The sequence below is a fragment of the Coenobita brevimanus genome, chromosome 21 (genome assembly GCF_032717465.1).
Source record: "Coenobita brevimanus isolate Jiangsu-jjx chromosome 21, ASM3271746v2, whole genome shotgun sequence".
NCBI classification, from domain to species: Eukaryota; Metazoa; Arthropoda; class Malacostraca; order Decapoda; family Coenobitidae; genus Coenobita; species Coenobita brevimanus.
In genome coordinates this window covers 28,984,597-28,999,808 of record NC_136974.1, presented here as the reverse complement: position 1 = coordinate 28,999,808, position 15,212 = coordinate 28,984,597, and the positions used below count along the sequence as shown (strand labels likewise).

Here is a 15,212-nt window from a genome sequence, read left to right as displayed (position 1 = left end):
ATTCCCATAAGATTATGTATTCCTAGTACGCGAATTCCCAGTGCGCGAGCTCGTGCACCGCCCAATCTCTCGCGCACTGTGCGAGCCCACTGTATATCTGAGTGAATTTGAAGGAGGGAGGAAGCAAGGTAGGCCAAGGAATTGGTGGAGGGATATGGTGAATGAGTGTGTGAGGAAGAGAGGTTTGGAAGTTGGTGAGGCTAGAAGACTGACAAGAGATCGAGCTGGTTGGATGAATATTGCGAAGAGAAGTGCATGATCAGGGATTAGGCACCCTTTTTTAATGTGACAGCATTCGGATTGGCTCTATTGGATACGTTTATGTGAAGCTACAGAATGTGGTGAATGTTTTTGGCATATCAGATAGAGAGAAGTGAAGTCAGTGAATGTGCAATGAGGTTGGATGAAGAGGAAATGGAAAATGTGATTGCGTTTAGGTACTTGGGTAGTGTGATGAGTAAGGATGGAAATATAGAGGATGAGGTGCTTGAAAGGGTACAACAAGGAAGAAAGGTTGCCAGTTCCTTGAAAGCAGTGATAAGAAACAAGGAAGTGAACATGGAAGTAAAAAAGCAACTACATGAGAGTATTGTGATACCAACTCTGTCGTATGAAAGTGAAACTTGGACCTTGCTGGAGGGACAGAAGTCAAGAATAATAGCATTGGAAATGAGTTATTTGAGAGGAACATGTGGAGTCACATGGAGAGACAGACTGACAAATGAGGAAGTGAAGGAGCGTTGTGGTGTGGATGTGATAGGAAATGTTAGGAGAAACACATTGAGATATACCATGTGGAGAGGATGGAGAGTGAGAGACTGACAAGGAGAGTTTATGTGAGTGAGGCGGAGGAGGGGAGAGGGAGGGAAAGGGCAAGGATGAGATGGAGGGATGGAGTGGAGAGGTATATGAGAGAGGGGTGTGTGAGCTGGGAGCAGGGCAATGAAATGGCGAGGGATAGGGCGACATGGAGGCGATATGTTTGTGGCCACCCCTTGCAGAATTAAGATGTCAGGCAATGGATAGATAGATAGATAGATAGAGCCAGGATTCCAGGGGCTTGAATGGTGAGTGAATGGAAGCATGGCCCATCGGATTGGGCAGATTTGGGCTGTCTGGACATTGCTACTCCTCACCCTGCCCTAGGGTGGGAAAGGAGGTCTGGATGATGATGATAATATATATATGTATTGTACAGTACCCTCGCGTCCAGCACGGTAATATTGTCATGCATGGGTCATGTGTTGGACCAAAAACGTGTTGGACTAACAATAGAGCTTATGGGGAAAAATGAATTATGTCAGCAACCCTCGGAAAAGTCACCCTAAATACCTACCATATACCTATACATATATTGGTACTATTGTAATTATAATAAATGGTACTGTGCTATGAATGATAACTAACCTTTTAGGATAGTGTTGGTGGGCTTGCTGGGAATGGAAGGTGGTATCCAAGGCTGTAGTTAGTCCTACTGGGTCCCCAGAGGATGGCTGCTGGCGTCACTATCGGGTAATGGCTGTTGCTCCTCCTCAACCTCCCTCATAAATCCCTCGAAATCAAACCTCCCCCATAAATCCTTCGAAATCACACTCAGAATCACTATCTGCGTCCACAGCCATGGAAGGTCCTGCTTCTGCCTGTCCTAGCACTGTAATCCTCGGCAAACTGCATGCATCTCACACTGTTGCCAGAGCCCCGTCTCGTGACTGTGGAAAGTGATCGCTGTCGCTGACTCGGTAGAGAATAAGGAGAAGCAACTTTGTTTATAAACTGGTATGCACGCCGATGAGAAGGGTTTCAAAACGATTGATATTTATTCTAAAATATTAATATGTAATCAGTGTCAGGCTAAATGTTCAATGCTATAGTATGATACATTCTCTGTCGAGTTGCCTGGGTTTTGGTCACACTGTTTTCCCCGTCGTATGCTCAGCAGGAATCCATCCAGATGAATTCCAAATGCCCGTGGTATCGTTGGCAATTTTACCACGTTACCGTTCCGATTTACCATCGTATCCTCGGCAAACCTGGTATGAAGTGCCGTGTGATAGCCTTCGGCTGCCATGATCATGTCTTAAGTTTTCTATTATGATCACGTTGGCTTCATTCATGTCGTAGGCCTTGGCAATGTCAACTTTCCTCTCCCCTTTCTTCTTCCTCTCGATGCTTTCTAGCTTGGTGGCCTGAGGGATGTGCCAACGCCTCTTGGGGTTCTCAGAAGGCTTCCTAGGCATCGTGAGCAGGGTAAAATGCAGTAACCAGGGCAGAAAATGCAGCAAGAAAAAAGCACCTTCCAATGCAATTATGCGACTGAGTGGCGCTGTGGCGGGAGAAATGTAAACAAAACATCACGTGACACCAGAAGCGTTTTTAATTGGGCGGCATCACGATCACATCACGATAGCGGGCGGGGAAGGCTACTTGATCAGAAGTTTTCCATTGGCTATCATCATCATGGGAATGTCCAGTATGACCGTGTTGGACCGGGGGTGATCATGCTAGAGTGAACTCTGCAGATTTCGCCCACTTCTCGGAGCTCTGTGCGTGTTATGCTAACACACTCGTGTTGCAGTAATTAAATCGTATTAAATAATACTGATTAATTGCTCTCCGTGCTGGACCCGAATCGTGCTGGACTAACGCATGTTGGACGTGAGGGTACTGCATATAGATATATATATATATATATATATATATATATATAAGTAAACCTTCTCTATTTCGGATCCATATAATTCGGATATCGGATAAATCGGAACTTTTTGAACACCGGACAAATAATTTTAATTCGGATATAAATCTGATTCAAGCAACAGGAGTACATTACAGTTTTCATACAACATGAGATACATTATGCAGAACCTCATGCAAAATCAATTTCGTGCTAAAACTTGACATATATTTACATGTACAATAGGGGGTTAGGTTCTAGAAGCCCCATATTTTACGTTAAAAATGCTGTATATTTAAAGATAGGTTATTGCAGATATGTCTGCCATAAGACACCCAAGACAGTGTGTTTACATACAGTGTCACCAACTGGACACATCAGTGCATTCTAACCTACCTAACCAACTAGTTTTGCCCCCTAATACTCCCCATTAAAATTTTAATCACCAAGGATTGCCACTAAGCTTCTTGAAAGTCCTCATTACCAGTCAAGCAAAAACTTCTGACCTAACCACGATGTCAATAATGGTCGCCCAGCATCATGCATATTTTGCCAGGAATCATTTTCGGCGCACTCATTAAGAAAAAAAAAATGCTGTGAAACTATTTTTGAAAGTCATTAATCATCAACAATAAAGGAAAAAAAACTAGTGTACTTGTCACTTCTCAGATACACACAAATGCAGTAATAATGAATAATACACAAGTCAGCCATGCAGTATAATTTGTATGACAGTATTCAGTATAATTCACAAGAACTGAACTCACATACAGGTCTCCCTCACTATTCGATTGGGTTACGTTCCTGAAAACTAGATCGAATAGCGAACGATCGAATAACGAACTTAAGGTTTAATAGGATTTAATTTAATGCGGACCGCTACATTAATATTTACCAATAAAGAGATGGAGAACACTTTTCCACGTCACCCAAGGAGGTAGTGTAATAGACGCGTTATTTTTTTTTATACAGTGGTTTCCCCAGGAGGCCTATATCCACTGGAAAGATCAGAAAAATCAAAATCACAAACGCGCTAGGCTAAGTCCTGCACGTAACATACCTTTCATGGCTGCGGTACACTCTCAACTCAGAGACTCTTTAGTCTTCATTAAATCACTGGAAGAAAACTTGCTCCTCATCGTCAGCAGTGGCAGGGCTTGATGAATCCTGGATGTCAGTGATGGATGATGACACAGTGGCAGAAGTGGATGGAAGAAATGCGGCATCAGAGCTTAGCCTAGACGGGACAGGCCTAGGCGCCGCGATGTAGCTGGAGATAGTGGTTTGCTTTGCCTTTTTCTTCTTGGCTTCAAATATCTCCCTGTACACCTTGAAGGCTTGCTCTACATTATAGGCAACTGTTCCGCTTCGTGCTGGGTTTGGATCTCTTTCCTTGAGTTTTTCCAAGAGTTCGTCTAGGCTATTGAACACCTCACGAAGTGTTTTCACATCAAGGCCTCTCTCGGGTACGTTGTCGTCATCATCATCATCATTATCATCGCCATTTAGAGCTATTTCTTGCTCCAACTCCATCAGATCTTCATTGCTGAGCAGCTCTTCATGGGAAATTAACAATGCATTGACATCGTCTTCATCAACCTCCCTGAAGCCAGTCAGATGTGACAGCCTGACGATGTCCTTACGAATGACTGCCACATCATTAAATCCAGTGAAGTCCGTAGCAAGCTGCACACACTCACTCCACAATTTCCTCCAGCAGCCATTCATTGTTTTTTCACTCACTTCCTTCCATGCAGCATCAATGTTGTCAATGGCCTTCTTGATATTATAATTGGCCCAAAATTGCTGGATTGTGGGCTTGTCAGGGCTATTAGTCCCATTGACCAGCTGACTCATTGTGCGGCGCTGATAATAAGCCTTGAAAGTGGCGATCACACCTTGATCCATGGGCTGGATGATTGCTGCCGTGTTCTTGGGCAGAAACATCACTTCTATGTTGTCTGCCCAATCTTCCATGGTATGTGGGTGGCTAGGGGCATTGTCAACCAGCAGGAGGAAACGATTGGCAATGTTCTGTTTGGCAGCATAGTCACGCAGTAGAGGGGACAAAAAATTTGCAACATAATGCTGATTCATGCTTGATGTCATCCAGGCCTTCTTGTTAGATTTGTATATCACTGATAGGTATTCCTTCACCAAGCCCTTGAGTGACCTGGGGTTTTCAGAGCGGTAAATCAGCAAAGGCTTCAGCTTCAGGTCACCAGCAGCATTACCACCCAGCACCAGTGTTACCCTGTCTTTTGATGCTTTAAATCCTGGCGCTGATTTCTCGTCCTTGGCAATGAATGTTCTCGAAGACATCCTCTTCCAGTACAGCCCTGTCTCATCATAATTCAGTACCTGCTTGGGACTGTATCCACACTCTTCAATGTGCTTCTTCAGCATAGGTATAAATGCTGCTGCTGCAGGTTCGTCAGAACTAGCTGCCTCACCACTCACCTTGATGTTATGTAGGGCTGCTCGAGCCTTAAAACGGTCGAACCAGCCCTTACTTGCGTTGAAAGTCGACCCCTGCTTCACTTCATACCCTTTCCTCTGTAAATCTGCATAAATGGAGAGGGCTTTCGTTGTCACAAGGGCGGTGGAGAGAGGCATGCGGCGGCGAGTCTGATCATCAATCCACAGCCTTAAAAGCCTCTCCATTTCCTACATTATTGGCTCTCTATGCCTCGTCAGCGTCTTGGCCATTAATGTTGATGTTGTTTCCCCAGCTTTCTTTACCGTGGCTGCTTGCTTGATGATGGTAGAGACAGTTGATTGGGGCAAATTCAGAAATCTGGCGATGGAGTTAGCTCCTTCGCCTTCCTTCGTGGCGCTTAACAATTTCAAGCTTCGTCTGCAAAGATAAGCTTTTCCTTGGCCTTTTAGCCTTCCTCTCAACATCACTCGTTGTTTCAGGTCGCTTGGAAGCCATCACTAATGTTTCACTCGCAGTATAACCAACGATTGTGGAGAGAAAAAGCACAAACACTGGCGTATGTGGGAGAGAACAACTGGACACAACTGAATACAACGCGGGAATGAGCCCGGGAATGAGCGGGCTTGGGTACGATCGCTCAGCCAGAAAAACAAGCGCGTGATGCGATGCGTTTGTTTACGATGCGTACATTTACTTTTATTTAAGCGATCGGATAATCAAGCGTTCTCAATCGATTAATGAGGGATTGGTATCAATAAATATCGATCGTATAAGCGAAATATCGAATAGTGAGGAATCGAATAGTGAGGGAGACCTGTAATTTTCTATCTATCTATCTATCATAGTGAGGGAGACCTGTAATTTTCTATCTATCTATCTATCTATCATCCAATCCTACATTGCCCCATGAGGAGCGTAGGAGCCCGGGGGCTAGGCAGGTGGTCCCGACATTTAAGATGAGAGTGACCAGCCTCACTCGTCCCTGAGTGGCATTATATGAGCAGTCAACCCCAACCATCCCTTGGATATAAACCCTCACCAGCTAAATCTGATTGGAGCACAATAATTACCCACTAAACCACCAGGCGCCAAAATTTGGTTATATGGTTACCACCCTTTGTAGTAAATGGTTTCCTGGTGTACAGGAAACCATTTGGCTTGTCACTCAGTGTAGAGTCACCCACAGGCAGAAAGAAGAGAAAAGAATGAAGGAAGGAAAGACAGAAGAGGAAGTGTAAAGTTGCCTATAGGCAGAAGGACAAGGAAAGAATGAACAAAAGGAAGACAGAAGAGGATGGAGGAGAGGAAAGGGCAGACACCCGAGAGCAGCACTACATCAAGTGAGTGGATTTACCCAACTATTTACGTCAACACAGTGTCTTCACATACCATAAGAGCCGAATTTTCTCGACTAAAGACCATCAGTTCATAACAAAGGTCAGGCACAAAGCCTTTTTTTTTCTTCTTCTTCTTCACACTTGTTGCACTAAAGGCAAAAACACGAATTTTACTGCTCCTTCATCATTAACTTTTTTTTTCCCAACAAAGAAACTATCCACATCGTAAACACATCCGACTCTTTTATCTGTCTGATTGCATTTAAACTCCTACATCACACGACACACGTCACTTCGTCCAACAGTTTTACATTTTCCTTTGGAATGAATGCTTTTCTTGTGTTTATAGCATTTTCAGAGTGCTTAGGCCTAACTAAAGTTAGTTTCAAAGCATGCTTAGACAGAGTTCTGAGAGGAAATTAAGAGCAAGGAAATAAGCAAATAAATGCTTCTCATCACAGTGGCCATCCACACAACGCTGAGGCAGGCAGTGGCAGGTGGTATGGGACATGGGTACGGTATTGTATTGTACAGTTCAATGTTTTTGTAAAAATTCGATGTTTTAGTGAGCGTGGGTGTGCTTCGTGGAAAGGGCAGGCATGTGCTCTGATAATTCAGATTTTCGGATATTTCGACATGGGGTTCCCCCCAATTAATCCGAATAACAGAGGGTTTACTTATATATATATATATATATAGATAGATAGATAGATAGATAGATATAGATATATATACAGTATATACATACTGTACTGTCAAGTCACCTAAGGTGCAGCTAATATGTTCTGGGCCAAGCCTGCGCCATAGAAAACTGTGCCATACAAATAACTAAGCCTAGGGAAGAATGGAATTTGGTTCTGGATTTTCACCCCAAATTCCCCCTTTTCACCCCACTTTTCCCCATTTTCCCCCACATTACACAGGCACACAATCAAGCAATCAGTCAGTGCATGTATTACACACAAATTAAACACTAAACAGTAAATAATAAAGGGCTTTAACCTGCTCCATCCCGACCACTTTTCCACCACTGATTCCCCCCCAATCCCGACCATTTTTGGATTTTTTTTTTTTTTTGGCTCAAACCTCTGCTTTTGGTGAGAAACATCGAAAATTCATAGAGAAATTGCTCACCTGAGGTTTAAAATACTCGATACAGGTAGGAGTACCTCCTTACCTTACTGGGTTTTCTAACAGGCTGGCACCAAAGAAAACAAGTTCTATGGGAGGGTAACTATTTCACACCACTCATAAACGGTATTTATTTATTTACTTGGTACGAATTTATGTGTAGTACGAGAGTATATTGGTTTTCAAGCAGTAATATAGGCATTATAAGCATTGTTTCACTCACTAACTCATCACCACACCTGACCTTTTTTTGCCACATTACCTGATCATCATTTATGACTGTTTCTTCCTCTAATGCTATGTAAAGTTTGTCCTCCACATTGTCATTGATTGGGGAATCACTCTGGTCCTGAATTTCGTACTGTGGCATGACATGGCTTTACTGGCCAGGTCACTGATTACAGGTGAATTGCTGAGACAATGGCGTGCAGGGGGGGGGGAGGAGGTCATGCTGGGTAAGGCATTGTCCCTGTCTGGCATCTTGTAGGGGAAGGTGTCACGTGTATACGTACCAAAAATCACTCGCGAAAATTGAAAATTGTGCAAATTAGGGACCTTGCAATTGATTCGCGTGTATGTACTTCGACGGGATTGGCAGTGACAAAACGTGTGGACGTTAAAGAATGTTGACGGGACGCCGTGGGTTAAGGGCATAAAATACTGAATGTACCTAACTCTGACGAGGATAGTGCTAAAGTGGAAGGGGTAGGGTTGGGGGTTCTGAGGCAAGAGGCACGTTTCAAACCTTGCCACGCCCCCGTGCCATAGGCATTTTATGCGTGTGTGTGTGTGTGTGTGTGTGTGTGTGTTTTTGGGGGGTTCATCCACCTTGCCGTGTCATAGAAAACCGCAGCATAGTAGTCCGCGCCATAGGCAACTTGACTATATATATATATACAGTATATATATATATTTATATATATATATATATATATATATATATATATATATAGTCAGACCCCAACTTACGAAGGATCAACATGAAAAATCCGCAGATACAAAAAAATTGTGAGTGTGTGTGTGTGTGTGTGTGTGTGTGTAGTTTGCTGAGTTGGTCAGGATCACGTGATGGTTGTGATCACCAGTGTTTTACCCTCCCAGAAGAGAGCTGAGAGCTCATATAGTCCGGTTTAAGGGCAGAGCCTTGACCTTCACACACGCACACACCCATTCCCTTGCTCAAGGGGGACAGTAATCACCCGCTTCATCAGCGAAACTTTTCGCATCATGAGCAAGGCACGAACCCATGTTTTAGCAGATGCTAAGCGAAAGTGTTACCACTGAACCGGCGAGTGGTGTGTGTGTGTGTGTGTGTGTGTGTGTGTGTGTGTGTGTGTGTGTGTGTGTGTGTGAAGGGTCAGTCATAGCAAGGAAGGATGAGTCAGGTGAAGACACTATCAAGGAGAGAGAGAGAGAGAGAGGATACCACAGTAGTTATGGAGTATAAAGGAGATGGGGTAGAGGGAAAGAACTTTGTGACCTCAGTAATTGTGGGATTAGGGTTGGTTTGGAGAGGAGAGAGAGAGAGAATAGCACAGAAGTAATTATGGCGTATAAAGGAGATGGGGTAGAGGGAAAGAATTTTGTGTCCTTAGTAATTATGGGATTGGGGTTGGTTTGGGAAGAGAGAGAGAGTGTAAAAATGAGATGACCTTACAAAAAAAAAAAAAAAGACTTATGAAAGACCTTTAAGAACCAATTATTTTTGTAAGTTGGGGATTACCTGTATGTGTGTGTGTATATATATATATATATATATATATATATATACATGAATCAGCCTTTTGATACTTTGTTCATTGATTCTTTACTTGGCGTTTTGCTTCACACTGGTTTATTGATGTCTCAGAAGCTTCATGATACTTTTCCTTATGAAACACTGTGTTCATGTTTTTCAGTCTTAGCTGCCAACTCACAGAGGTAACACTCCCACTTTTATTTCTCGAGTTTGTAATATTTTAAAAATAGTTTTACATTTGATTTATTCATAGTAATCAGTCATTGCCACATGCTCTTTTGGTATTTTTTTTTTCTCATGGATATATTTTAACATTGATTTATCGCAATATGTGTTTTAAATGCTTTTAGGTCTGAAGATGGGATAGGCATCCCGAAACTAGTCACCTGGAATAAATTAATATGAACTGGAAAATCCTCCTGATTCTCCTTGGCTGGCTGTATTGTATAAGATTCCCTACGGGCACCTCAGTTGTTGATATATATATATATATATATATATTCATTTTCATTCATTCATTGCCAGACGCCATGTATCCCAAACGGGGTGGCCAAGGGATTAGAGTTAATTGTTTTACAGGGAGGGGCACTAATCCTCCACCAACCCCACTTGATACGTAGGGATGCCAACAGCATCTGGTGTTCCCAGGCGGTCACCCATCCAAGTACTAACCACCAGACCCAACGTTGCTTATATACTATATATATATATATATATATATATATATATATATATGGAGTGTGTGGTGAAATGCTGAAGTATGGGGGAGAGATAGTAGCAGAATGGATATGGAAAATATGCAGATTGGCCTGGGATGAAGGTAGAGTCCCGGAGGATTGGAAGTCAGGTATAATTATCCCCTTGTACAAAGGAAAAGGGGAAAAAGAAGTGTGTGGTAATCATAGGGGCATATGTCTTCTTAGTATAATAGGAAAGGTGTATGGTAGAATACTTATTGACAGAGTTAGAGAAAGAATAGAGGAATTAGTTGGAGAAGAACAGGGAGGCTTTAGGAAGGGAAGAGGTTGTGTAGATCAGATATTCATTCTTAGCACTTTAGTGGAAAAGTTTCTAAAGAAGGGAAAGAAGTTGTATGTGGCTTTCATGGATTTGGAGAAAGCATATGACAGGGTGGATAGACAAGGATTGTGGAAAGTATTAAGAATATATGGAGTAGATGGGAAGTTGTTGAATGCTGTGAAGAGTATGTATGATGGTGCTAAGGCTGCAGTGTGTGTGGATGGTGAACTGAGTGAATTTTTCTCTTTGAAGGTTGGGTTGAAGCAGGGATGTGTCATGTCTCCATGGTTGTTCAATCTGTACATGGATGGGGTAAGAAAAGAGGTACAAGGTAGGGTAGTGGATGTTGGAGTTGTCCTGGTGAGAGAGAGTAGTGTTTGGAAACTCCCTGTACTGTTGTTTGCAGATGATACTATGTTGTTGAGTGAAGATGAAGAAGAGCTGTAAGGCTTGGTGGATGAGTTTGGGAGAGTGTGTAAGAAACGGAATCTAAAGGTGAATGTAGGGAAGAGTAAAGTGATGGTCTTTGAGAGAGATGAAGTCAGTGAATGTACAGCGAGGTTGGATGGTGAGGAACTGGAAAATGTGAGTACGTTTAAGTACTTGGGTAGTGTGATGAGTAAGGATGGAGGTTTGGAGGGTGAAGTGCTTGAAAGGGTACAGCAGGGAAGAAAGGTTGCTGGTTCCTTGAAAGCAATGATAAGAAGCAGGGAAGCGAGCATGGAAGTGAAAAAGCTACTACATGACAGTATTGTGATACCAACTCTAACGTATGGAAGTGAAGCTTGGACATTGCTGGAAGGACACAAGTCAAGAGTGAGAGCAGTGGAAATGAGTTATTTAAGAGGAGCTTGTGGAGTCACATGGAGAGAGAGGCTGACAAATGAGGATATAAAGGAGCATTGTGGTGTGGATGTGGATGTGATGGGAAGCATTATGAGGAACACACTGAGGTGGTTTGGCCATGTGGAGAGGATGGAGGGTGAAAGACTGACAAAGAGAGTGCATGTGAGTGAGGTGGAGGGGGGAAGAGGGAGAGGGAGGCTGAGGATGAGATGGAGGGATGGGGTGGAGAGGTATATGAGAGAGGGGGGTGTGAGTTGGGAGCGGGGCAGTGAAATGGCGGGGGACAGGGTGACGTGGAGGTGATTTGTTTGTGGCCACCCCGAACGGGATTGAGGCGTCTGGCAATAGATAGATAGATAGATAGATATTATATATATATATATATATATATATATATATATATATATATATATATATATATATATATTTTATATATATATACATATATATATATTTTATATATATATACATATATATATATTTTATATATATATACATATATATATATTTTATATATATATACATATATATATATTTTATATATATATACATATATATATATTTTATATATATATACATATATATATTTTATATATATACATATATATATATTTTATATATATATATATATATATATTTTATATATATATATATATATATATATATATATATATATATATATATATATATATATATATATATATATATATATATATATACATATATATACACACACACAATATTGGACTTCTTGCTGTCTCCATATGATTGTATTAACCTAGGATGAACTTTTCAAACTGGAGGGGTTACAGAGTTATGACCTAAATTAACCCCTCCAGTATTACAAGTTTCTCCAAAGATAATTAAAATTTTCTGGCAGTAGCAAGAATAAATCAGTACAATATATTACTTGATTCAGCTAGTTAAAGACTGCATAGGAGAGATGATATGTTTTTTTTTTACTTTTTGAGCAGAGCATTCTGAGAGTGGCCTAGCATGGTATATCGACGGTTACCTGAGTCCAGACGTTTACTTGAAGCGTGGCATCACATATCGTTTCTTTGTGGAGGGTGGCTCAAACCCCTATGACCCACAGAGCTACCACCCTCTAATCATTACAGGTATGTCCATTTAGTACCATAGTTTGTTTACATTAATCAACCATTGCAAAGTCCTAAGAACAACAGCATATGAAGTGGATCTTTAACCAACTTCCTGGATAAACAAATCTCTGTAACAGTTTTTTGTTATCAATAACAGTTTTTATTTTCAGGTTCTTTCACTTTATTATTCATTATAGTTTGGCTGAGAAGTGTTTGGTATCTATAGGATTGAAGACAAAATAATAAACAAGCAATTTTATACAGTACATAATGTACACTCTATCTATCTATCTATCTATTGCCAGACGCCTCAATCCCGTTTGGGGTGGCCACAAACAAATCGCCTCCAAGTCACCCTGTCCCCCGCCATTTCACTACCCTGCTCCCAACTCACACCCCCCTCTCTCATATACCTCTCCACCCCATCCCTCCATCTCATCCTCGGTCTTCCCCTCCCTCTTCCACCCTCCACCTCACTCACATACACTCTCTTCGTCAGTCTTTCACCCTCCATCCTCTCCACATGGCCAAACCACCTCAGTGTGTTCCTCACAACGCTTCCTATCACATCCACATCAACACCACAACGCTTCTTTATATCCTCATTCGTCAGCCTGTCTCTCCACGTGACTCCACAAGCTCCTCTTAAATAACTCATTTCCACTGCTCTCACTCTTGACTTGTGTCCTTCCAACAACGTCCAAGCTTCACTTCCGTACGGTAGAGTTGGTATCACAATACTGTCATGTAGTAACTTTTTTACTTCCATGCTCACTTCCCTGTTTCTTATCACTGCTTTCAAGGAACCAGCAACCTTTCTTCCCTGCTGTACCCTTTCAAGCACTTCACCCTCCAAACCTCCATCCTTACTCATCACACTACCCAAATACTTAAACGTACTCACCATTTTCCAATTCCTCACCATCCAACCTCGCTATACATTCACTGACTTCACCTCTCTCAAAGACCATCACTTTACTCTTCCCTACATTCACCTTTAGGTTCCGTTTCTTACACCTCTCTCAAACTCATCCACCAAGCCTTGCAGCTCCCCTTCATCTTCACTCAACAACACAGTATCATCTGCAAACAACAGTACAGGGAGTTTCCAAACACTATCCTCTCTCACCATGGCCACTCCAACATCCACTACCCTACCTTGTACCTCTTTTATTACCCCATCCATGTACAGATTGAACAACCATGGAGACATGACACATCCCTGTTTCAAACCAACTTTCAAAGAGAAAAATTCACTTAGTTCACCATCCACACGCACTGCAGCCTTAGCACCATCATACATACTCTTCACAGCATTCAACAACTTCCCATCTACTCCATATATTCTTAACACTTTCCACAATCCTTGTCTATCCACCCTGTCATATGCTTTCTCCAAATCCATGAAAGCCGCATACAACTTCTTTCCCTTCTCTAGAAACTTTTCCACTAAAGATCTAAGAATGAATATCTGATCTACACAACCTCTTCCCTTCCTAAAGCCTCCTGTTCTTCTCCAACTAATTTCTCTGTTCTTTCTCTAACTCTGTCTATAAGTATCCTACCATACACTTTTCCTATTATACTAAGAAGACAAATGCCCCTATGATTACCACACACTTCTTTTTCCCCTTTTCCTTTGTACAAGGGAATAATTATACCTGACTTCCAATCCTCCGGGACTCTACCTTCCTCCCAGGCCAATCTGCACATCTTCCACATCCATTCTACTACTATCTCTCCCCCATGCTTCAGCATCTCACCACACACTCCATCAATTCCTGGGGCTTTCCCGATTTAACTTTCTTCATTGCTTCCACAACCTCTATCCTACTGATTTCTACCTGTCTTCTCACCTCCCTCCTTCTCCCAGCCATTCCCCAGCCACTTATACTCGCATTACTTCCATCCTCTACGTTCAACAATTCCTTAAAGTGTTCTCTCCATCTGCTCACTGTTTCTCCCTTCTCCACTAGTAATCTACCATGTTTATCTTTCACTCCCCTGCTAACTTCACTTCCACCCTGTCTTACTCTTTTCACTTCTCTCCAGAACATTTTCTTACAGTCCCTCCACTTTACACTCAAATTCCTTCCAAATTCCTCATCCACTCTCTTCTTACTCTCTCTTACTAATCTTTTCACCTCTTTCTTCCTTTCCACATATAACTCTCTCTTCTGCCTCTCAACTTCTTCCACGCCCCTATTTCTCATCCATTCATTGTATGCTTTCTTCTTTTGTGCCACAGCCTGTTTCACCTCTTCAGTCCACCACGCTGTTCCTTGCACCCCCCTCCGTCTTCTCTTCCTTCCACACACCACATCACATGCTGCACATATTTCTTCTGTAAATATCTTACACACACCTTCCACGTCTCCCATCTGCTCCAATTCATATTTGCCCAATCGTTCCTCCACTTCTCTCTTATACTCTGCCTTTCTCATACTCTTGTAAACTTACAACTCTCCTTGCAACTACACCTTCATCTCGACGTACCCTTCAACTATACCGCCATCGTACATGCATCCTAATTCTGGCCACCACCAAGTAGTGGTCAGAAAGGCCACTCCCCAACCTCTATAAACTCTTGCATCCAATATACATCTTCGCATCCTTTCATCCACACACACATAATCAATCATTGCCTTCCTTTCATTCAGTTCACCACCCACCCTTCTCATCACTCGCCATGTATACCTGTGGATCATTTTATGCCTGAAGAGGTATTGGCTATTACCAACCCCCTCCCAGCACAGATGTCCACTAACGCACTCCCATTCTCATCTATCTCAGCAGGCACACCCCACTCACCAACTATTCCATCCACCTTCACATTACCAACTTTACCATTCATATCAACGATCAAAAACACTCTCTCATTCCTTCCAAACTTTTCCATGCACACTTCCACATTTGTCCAGAA

At 42.2% G+C, this 15,212-nt stretch overlaps 1 protein-coding gene across 1 annotated transcript in view; it reads left to right on the top strand.

Moving 5' to 3' along the window:
• knk (cytochrome and DOMON domain-containing protein knickkopf) overlaps positions 1-15,212 on the top strand; it is a 196,743-nt gene that overhangs the window by 166,893 nt on the left and 14,638 nt on the right. Inside the window, exon 14 of the mRNA XM_080266709.1 lies at positions 12,161-12,307. Within this exon, the coding sequence (XP_080122835.1) occupies positions 12,161-12,307 (147 nt within the window). The remainder of the gene's footprint in view (positions 1-12,160; positions 12,308-15,212) is intronic.